Source organism: Lepisma saccharinum, chromosome 13, assembly GCF_977018435.1.
Source record: "Lepisma saccharinum chromosome 13, izLepSacc3.1, whole genome shotgun sequence".
NCBI classification, from domain to species: Eukaryota; Metazoa; Arthropoda; class Insecta; order Zygentoma; family Lepismatidae; genus Lepisma; species Lepisma saccharinum.
The window spans coordinates 75,713,860-75,723,823 of NC_139241.1; the positions used below are offsets into that span (position 1 = coordinate 75,713,860).

The following is a 9,964-nucleotide window of genomic DNA, read 5'->3' on the forward strand; positions in this document are numbered from 1 at the left end:
TGTGTACTGGATGGCTCTCAAGTCAATAGTAAACAAAACTGGACATTATGCATGTCCAGGACTATTTTGATATATTTATACATTGATATGTGTATATATATTTTTTCTTTGCATTTATCATCCCATTTTGTCATTACCAGTGCGTTACTGGTGTTCTCTTTGATTAAAAATTACAATTGGAATCACTCTTACAACAAATGCAGGATAGGAACCATAAAATGGTATTTTTTCCACATAGTGGATCCTTATTTTATTTGCAACGTTTGCTTAAAAGAACGTTTTTACTGTTTTTCATTTTCTCATCGCAATTTTTTTCCATCATTGTACAATTTTCACCTCTCATTGCATCACACTTTTTTTTTATTATATATATATATTTGTGTATTCCATATGTCCCAGTCAGCTGTTACTGTTGGCCGGTATGGTGCTTTATTAAATAGTTAAAGAGAGCGGAGTATCATATGATAGTCAATGTGTGTGAATTAGATTTTTTCGACAATATTGTAAAAGAAATTAGGGTGTAGTGGTTGAGTGTGTTTTTTAAAAAACTATATGTATGTGTACGATAAATATGCAGACATCATTATTTTGTGATGCGTACTTAGAATACTGCTTCAAGTAGGTTGCCAAAAATAGGCTGTGCTATAAGCTATTTACTCTATTAAAATTGTCCCTACAGTGTTAGGCATTCAATGGCTACAGACACGCTGGGGTAATTTTTAAATATGAAAAAGAAAAGATTGAGGTAGTTTCGGAGTTGTTCATATTTTGGAAAGACAAGGCAGGAGATTGTGTCAGTGGTATTTTTTTGTGGTAGTACTGGTATATTATTGTATAAAATAGAATTTATATTATATATATTATATATATTTCAAACTGTATTATAAGCGATCAGTGTTAGTGATAGTTCATCCGAGTGAAACTTCGGATGAAGGACTTTTTTATTATTCTGAGCGAGTCCTCTTTTTATTTGCATAAGTGTGCGTGTCTGTGTGAATGAATGTAGATATGTGTATTCATGTGCACAGTTTACATCTGAACATGTGGATATTTGTCTATTCATTTTACATTTTTTTTCAGTGATAAGTGTGATACGTTGTGTGATAATGTTGTTATTTAAAAAAAAAAAATATGATTGCACGCATGAGTGTGCGTTTAGCCAGGATAGTTGATATGCATCATGTAGAACTTTTTATGATTTTTTTTTTTAATAGTAATTAAAGACGTAGTTCACGGTGTCGGGTTATGTATTTGAGATTATGAATATACATTGCTTTTTTTTTCTCTGCCTACTTTTGTGGCAAGAAAATCAAATTGGTGATGGTAAAAAGACTTGAAAAATGATGTTTTGTCATGTTTTCCCTTTGTTTTTACGACAATATTAGTTAAAGAATGTTTCTTCCCAATTATAACAGTGCAGTTGTATCATGTTCATATTATTGTAGTAAGCCTGAATCCCTCTTGTAAACCAATATGAGCTTAAATACGCTTGAGGGACCAAAAATATGGTGGCTGGGTAAATTTTTTTTTAAAAAAAAGGAGAAGCAAGGTTGAGTACTTATTTCCGAACAGCAGCAACGAAAAAAAAAGGCGTCTATACCTCTAATGATAACATTTCTCGGTTGTTTGAAATAACGTTTTAACAGTATGAACATGGTGACATTTTGAATGATTGCTTGGGGTATGATAGTTTTTTTAATATTTTTTTTTTACGCGAACCCTCTGAGATTTCAGTCATGGCAAAGTGATGTGTGCAGATTTTAATTATTTTTTATCTTTTATTGTTTTTTAAATCGTGAAGCACTGCTATTTCTGTGATTTACGCAAGCAGTACATTACATTGGAACTATGTGACATCACAATTAACTTGTATGATAAAAGTTACCCAGTCAAGCAAAGAGTTAGTGCCAGGGATATATTAATACTGTACAGAGAGCAAGATATACAAAGAAGAATAAGAGATGTAATTTTTTTTTATTGGTGTTATTTTTGTATATTTTTAACAATAATTCAAAACAAAATAAGCAGCATCTTTGCTGAACTAGTTTTTATAGTGCCATATCTCTGACCCCGTACCCTTACTTTAAAGCACCACTTTTTTCTGAAATTTTGAATCTTGTTTCATTGTTTTTTAACACATTGTTGACTGGTATGTTGTTCAGACACCATTGTATGAAATTGCTGTAATTTTCTGATGTTCAGTATTCGTTACTGGAATTTTCCCCACTGGAAATTCTTTGAATACCACACGGAGTGCCCATTACTGGAATTTTTCTCCACTGGAAATTCTTTGAATACCACACTGAGTGCCCATTACTGAAACTTTTCCCCACTGGGAATTATTTGAATAACACAATGAGTGCCTGTTACTGGAACTTTTTCACACTGAAAATTATTTGAATACCATCCTGAGTGCCCATAACTGTTAGCTGTTGTTTCACTAATGTCCGTTGAACTGTCCTGTTCTTGTAAATGTCTTCTCGTACATGGAAGTGCATTTCTACATATAAACGTGTGCCATAGCTGTTACAAAAATATGTTGTTTTTGTTGTCAGCAAATCCCACTGAATATTTCCTCTTATTCTGTTCTTCAAACCCATTTGGGCTACAGTTTTTGGACAGTTCATGATGCACGACTTCATGTACACACTCAAAAAAAATCTGTTAACTCAAAATTAATCCCAAATCAATCTTCTGGCAGTAATGGTAATGAAAGTGTGCAGATGCATTTCAAATATACCAGACACCTTCTAAACTGGTGGCCGGAAACTAATCTGTGATCGGTTTAATTGTTTTTTCTGTCATTGTTTACTTTCGTGTTCCAAGGTGTCTGTAAATAGGTAGAACCACTCGTGAAACTTTGCTGTGGTATTTTACCTTTGTACACTTCTTTTCTTTATTATTGCTAACAGTGTTGTGTTTTTAATGGCAGTCACAACTAGTAACAAACCATTTCGAAGTGGAACAAAGATCATTCTGTGCAATAATTGACTTTGAGATCAACAAGTAGAAAATATTACGTGTCCCTGTTTCTCATTCTATAAAACGAGCAAGTCTGATTGCTATCAGGCTGTTGTCTGCAATTTGTAAACATCTGGATATGTATTTTGCTGGCAAAGCTACTACATTTGAAACTTCAATGTTGTGGCAGCAGGCTATTTTCACGGAACCTACTTCCTGGCCTAAATATGCTTGTTAAGGTTGCTGCTATTTTGTCAACATGTCCAGTGAGAGCACCTCCGCCCATGGTCTAAGGCTGCCAGATTGTAAGTGTAAGGGTTGCTAAGATGGGTGTCACAAGTGGACCCCTCGTGAACATGGGGGGGAAAATATTGGTCGAAGGAACTGTGTAATCAGCTGCTTGCATTGTTCTCATGTTGATGCATTGCCAAATTGTGCAGCACTCAAAAAGAGAAGGGGAAGGGATATGAGGAAACAAATAACTGTGCACTTTAGTTTGCGAGCCTGCCAGGGTCTTTGCTGAAACTGTAACGCTAGCCGATAATTGTCAGCGCAGAAGACGTGTTACCAGTCAACAATGTGTTACTTAAGAAATTGGGAAGAAGTAGAAGTGTAGAATTCAAGTTTTAATTCTCTTTTGGCTGTAAGTTAGAAAGTGGCATGACAATTGAAATGACATTCTTTTTTCTTTGTAAACTTTCTGGATTACATGTTTCGTGTGAAATGTTCGGTATATTTTTCTGTATCTGTGCTGAAATGTTTTTGTGACTGTAGGTGCGGCTGCAAAGCAACGGAGGCATTTGGGTCAGTTGAGAGAACACCCTTATCAAAGGGCGGGGGCCCTTTCGTGAAAACTGACCCTTCACAAGGTTAGTTTACACTGTTTGGTACCTCTTTTATTCTCGTTATTGTAGCCATAAGTCAGAGCTTACTGCGAACAAAGAAATGTTGCGTAAATGTTACTCAGAGGAAGGGAGGACACTACGTTCACTATTTAACCCCTTCGGTTGCATGCACGAGGGGGCCGGAATCGATAAGCAGTGTGCGTTACCATAGCTTGCAATAAAAAAACCATTAACAACACTATTTATAATTTCTTTTTTTTTTTTTTTAACGAAACAAAATAAGATCACAGTCACTGTGATTGATAAACTAGTCTTATGTTTTCATTGAAACATATGTTGCCATTTCTGCAGAATTCTGCACCTCCACATTTTTCGAGGTACTGAACATATTTGTGCCAGGGGTATACATGTTGGGAGATCTCTTCATGATATGAAAGTACCTGGTTTATAACGTGACCAATAGGTTGCACAAATTTACTTGACACAATAATTCATGTATTTCTTGCAGAGTATTTTGTTACATTTACACATTTGAAGAACTTCTGATTATCTTCCAACATTTTGAAAGTTGTTGAATTAACAACATAAAAAGCACTTAATAAGTTCCAAATTCCAGAAAAATGGAGACTGTATTGGTAGAATTATACCTGTGTAAGCTTGCAGTTTTGAAGGTGGCTGTCCCCAGTAATCCACACACAGTTGTAAAATTGAAGAAACATTAATGGTGAAATGTTAAATTTCACGAACTAGAGCTAATTTTTGTAATTAGCATATGAAAACAAATGAGAACATTGAATTCTGAAACTGGCGGTAGATATATTTATAGGATTGCATTGAAATCCATTAGCTAAGTTCATTTAAAGCCCACTTTTCCTGAGACTGGGCCTACAGTTTAAAGTTGAGGCATGGAGAAAACAACTAATGAAGTTATACTGTTACAGATATTAAAAATAAAAATAAAATGTCTGTAGTCAGTATTTTATGCATGTGCTATGCATAGGCTAATTGTTGCCACATATTTCCTCATTATGTTGACGACGTTTTTTTGTGGAAGCAGGAACAATATAGGAAATACTAGTGAAAAACAATATTGACATTCAGAATGGGAAATGCACACAATTTCCCACCAAATTCCGGAAATTTTCAGATTGGAAAATTCAGAATTTCCCCGATCCTGTTTCTTTCTAAACAGAATGATTGGAATGAAAACTCATTTTCAAGAAATATCTGCTGCTTTTCAAGAAAACTTCAAGAATAATGCACTTTTAATACAGAACTATTAAAAACATTTCCAGTATATCAGGGTTTTGAAAATCGGCAAGTAATTTCATGAAGTCGGGGTCAGGATGGGAACACTTTTCTCAATCTCGACATCAAGATTTCAGAACTCTCATACTCCGTTGAAACACCAATATTATTTAATCAATTTATGTAGTGTTAAAACAAAATATCCAAAGAAAGTTTCACCACACGTGCGTACGTGGAAACAAACTGCTAGCAACAGGCAAAGTCTTCCATTTTTTTCCTATTTCATCTACTTCACCAAAAACCCAGTGAAAATCATAGTGAGCAACCATTAATTGTCAAATCAGAAATTTTTTAGATTAATTTCCTCCTCGCTTGTACTATTTTTATATATATGCATATTTTTTTTTGCAAATTTAAAATATATATTTGTACTTAAAAAGGCCTTTTTTTTATAACAGGCCATACTCGTGCAATTTTTACTATGACAGGGATTATATCTTGAGTGAGACAGACACTCTAACTTATTTTAGATTTTTGTAACATTGAAATTTTACTCGTGATTTTTTTTTTCTTTCTAAAGAACGATGAATCTGGTTGGCTGGACACCCTCCCCCAACCGACGTCCTTCTTTCCTCTTGTGTGTTTTGTGTATATTTTGGTTTGTTTTATAAATTTCCCCCTTGAAGGGGTTTATCAAAGCTATTATATTATTTATATTCTGTATATTCTTTTCAGTATAAAGTATTTTGTATTTTGTTGACTGGCGTCTTATAGCCTGTGGAAGACATTTGTCTGTATATACTTGGAGAAAAATCTCAGTCAGAAAATAAATGAATGTCAAGAAAACAAAAATCAGTGTTGTCTATGACCCGAATGCATTTTCCTTGATTCTCGATGTCCCCTGGCACAATGAACTAATTTTTCAAAATATGGGAATAATTGTTACAAAAATATGGCTTTTTTAATGTGTTTCTAAAAGAGATCTCTGGGAAACTGAAGAATATGAAGGTTATTAATAGTTATTGGTAAGTAATTATGTGTGTTTCGAGTAGAAAGTTTACGTTGGGAAAATACTGACGTTACTACCTTGTAGTGTTTGGTATGAATTTACACGCCCTAAGATCGTACGTGAACCACCACAATGCCCCTAACTTTCAGATTAACCAATTGGTTTGTGTGCGCAGTTGTGAGTGTAACCAACTTGTATGTGTGAATGTGTTTCCGAGAATTTGGCCAGACTTTTTCCTCCCTTCCAATTCCAATAAGGTGTATTTGTTTTTTGTTTTTTGGGGGCGATTCTTGCCCACTTATTAAAGGAATATTTGAGTTTTGCATCTCCAGGAATTTGATAATGTCTTGTTTATTTCATTCTACTAGAGCTATGTCAATAGCAGAACATGTTTCGTGGTCAACTGAACATTCAGTGCCAGCTTCATTTCTTGACCGGTGCATGAATGGTCATTCAGAGTGTCCATCTCTTAATGTATTCATCATTCATCCAAATCATTGCAAAGTGGATGAAAAGTATTGTACCTCCATTTGCTATTTTTGAAAATAACTCTGAAAGAAACAACATTCCATTTTGTGTACAGCAGCTTCTCTAAGGTGATATAATGTAATTTCTTTTTTCTGTTCTTCAATGTGTAATAATAATTATTCCTATAAAGTTACTATTATTGGAATATAACCATCCACTGACTGGTTTTCATCAATAATAACTCTTCACTTACTGTTTAAATTCATATGCCCCCTTCTGTTCCCTTTCATCAATGCAAATTTTATACAATCTTTTGTACTAAGAGTCAAAGATAATCCTGTAGAATGACAAAGAACTGTTTTATTATCTGTGGATATGCCATCATTATTGTGAACAATATGAACCAAAGCTTGATATAAAAAATAAATATGGAGGGAAAATTTTTTCAGTGATTTAGCATATCTTCGTTGACCAATAATAAGTGATGGCTTAATTGTCTTAAGATTTAAAATTGTATGCAATGTTTATTATTTGAAAGTCATCATCATAAATGAAGGAGAGGAATTCTATTATTATTGGCATTGTTATTGTTTCTCTCTCTCTTCTGTCTGTCTGTCTGTCTGTGTGTGTGTGCGTGGTATTCAATAGATTTAATGGTTACAGTATGAAAGTCATTTTGCCAGGGGATCAACAACATGTACAACTTTGAGAGACAGATATGAATTCAAGGGGTGGATGTGGTTAACCAGTAACCCCGTCCTGCCAATGCACAGAATACTTAATTTATCTTCGTATGACAGACCACACCACTAACTATATTCCACTATTTTTTTTCTTTGTAAACATCACACCTGTAGTACTAACTTGAGAGACAGAACAAGTATTTCCACAAGGCTAAGTTCAACTAACAGGCACCCCCTTTCGCTTCAGTTGCCTGAGCTATTCTTTCATAGTAATCCTTTTGTACACTCGCAAGCAAAAGTTCCTTTTTGTATACCTACTGATGGTAGCACCAAAATATGATCTAATGCAGAATTCGTTAAAAAATAACTGGTTTGCTTTGTAAATATTTTTAACAGAAGTGACATAAATATCTCCCAAGACGATCAACTGCTAACTCTATTCATGTGAACTGTGACACATTTTTTCCTCGTGTCATCAGAAAGTTATTCGCAAGACTCAGTACAGATGGCCATTGCCATACTGGACATTTTTAACACTTATCAGAAGATTTTGTGTTCATTCCTAACGTCCAATACAAGAAGATACCTAAGTAAATACAGAATAATACTTGAATTATAATTATTAGGGGTGTGTGGGACAGGATTTTTTTGGTTGAGATGGGATTGGGACGGGAAATTTTTAAAATCCTGACGTTCGGGATGGGAAGAATTTATTTTGGACTGGAAACGTTCGAAATATCCCGAAGCTCTGGAAATCTCTAATTCTAAATGTCATTTTCACATTAAGTGATTGTTTTTTCATGTCTTGAATAAAAACTAACAATTTCCAATAAGTTCTAGACACTTACAATGCTGAACACATCAAGAATTATAGACTTTTTAAAATGACCATTCGGTCTATCCAGACTGCTCGGGATCCTGAAAAAGTCTAGAAGTAATTTCCCGAAGTCTGGATTGGGATGGGAATTTTTTTTCCCGATCCCGGTACAGGCTTTTCGAATTCTTACACACCCCGAATAATTATAATAAAAAGTTAATTTTGTGATATTACCAAAAAAAGAACTTTTGTTGATATATTTGGTAGATTATTGTTGGAGTAGGGTTCCACTGCATATGTCAGATTGCACTTGCTTGTGGACAAATTGCAATACAGTTGTAACAATTTCCCATGATTCAAAGTAAAAAATGTAAGCTTATCCAAAAATACAAATGCAGAACTATTAACGGTTGAGATGAGTGTAGAACCTAACAAATGATAATGTTCTGAGAGATATTTAATTTTCTCTGCAAAAATATTTCCTTAGAAAGTCATTTGCAATCTCTCTACTTATTGTCGGTGCATGGAACATTTTCTTGCGAGTGTACACAACTAAGAAGCATGACAAAGAAATGCCACATGTGCATTTCTTGCTGCTAATTTGGGATTTATACATATATATTTATATATATTTGTAAAAGAAATATACTCTTCACTGCTACTATTATGCTTATAGATTGTAAATGCACTTCTTTTTAATCGGGCTTAATATTGTTAGTGTCGGTGTAGATGGGATAATATGCCTTGTATGGGATTGTTTACTGGCAATCTTACAGTTCTTTATTAATAATAATCCTTATCGAAAAATGATGCACTAGCGTCATCATTGTAGTCTTGCAATGTCCAGTGGTCGGTCCCTATGTTTTGCATTATAATATTAAGTGTTGTGTTAGTTTATTCACACGAGAAACCTTACTAGCAAATTCACTGTTATTTTCTTATGCAGCACTTAAAAATATTTATACAATTAAAAAAGCTTTGTACTAATATTTAGCAAGTGGGTTGTCTTGTCTTTTTTTTTTAAGTGTTATGGGCAGCCAGCTTTTTTTTTTTTGGCCTTTTTTTCGATGGGGGAAATGGTCCATAAGACCGCTCCCTGAACCTTATGTACAGTTGCATGCTAATTTCTTCAACGATAGATTTGATTAGCTATGGCCCAATTAATGTGTACAACTAATTTAATATAATTGATCAACTGGCTGCCGTAGTTAATTCTCATGGGTCAACCACCAACTTGTAAGAACTAACATTCTGTTTTTCTCTCTTTTTTTCTTGTTAACAACCCTGGCCTGTAGGCTTCGAGTGCTAACACGGACCCCTCCCTGTGTCTTGTAACTCTGCACGGTGGAGACATCTGCACTCACAACTTAGGACTAACTTTGCGGCACTGGAACTTGGATCTTTGAACTTCGTTACTTGGGTAGGTCCCTGCAGGAACTCACTTCCTTATTATTAATATATAAATATATATATTTTAATAAAAAGAAAATACATTATACAGCTGGAAATATGCATGAAGACCAAAAAGAATCTGTGCATTTACCTAGTGTATAGTCTGTGAGCTGTTTTGAAAATACTGAAATTTTTATCTGGTAGTACCTAAAAAAAATATATTTGGATAACAAATTAACGTTTGAAATAATGTTCCTACACTGACACACACACACATATGAACACAAGGAGTGACCTTAAAAACTGTGTATGAAGTCTTGTAATAGTGGTGGTGTTCATGTCTCCCCTTTTGTTACTAACTTTTTTTTGTTACATATAAAGGTATGAGTAACATCACTAATGGAGCCCCTTGTAACAATAACATTAAAAAAATAATGCAAAATTTTCCGAGGAGGGTTAGCCCATGGCAGCTGCAATGTAACGAATTGGTCTTTTCTCAAATGTTTAAAAAAGAACAAAAAAAATGCTGCCTCGTCTTGCG

At 34.3% G+C, this 9,964-nt stretch overlaps 1 protein-coding gene across 8 annotated transcripts in view; it reads left to right on the top strand.

Moving 5' to 3' along the window:
* how (protein held out wings) overlaps positions 1-9,964 on the top strand; it is a 170,472-nt gene extending 160,508 nt beyond the window's left edge. For all 8 annotated transcript variants that reach the window (XM_083134461.1, XM_083134460.1, XM_083134466.1 and 5 more), the window contains 2 exons: positions 3,736-3,830; positions 9,327-9,964. In XM_083134461.1, coding sequence (XP_082990587.1) covers positions 3,736-3,812 — 77 coding nt within the window. In that variant the 3' untranslated portion in view covers positions 3,813-3,830; positions 9,327-9,964. The remainder of the gene's footprint in view (positions 1-3,735; positions 3,831-9,326) is intronic.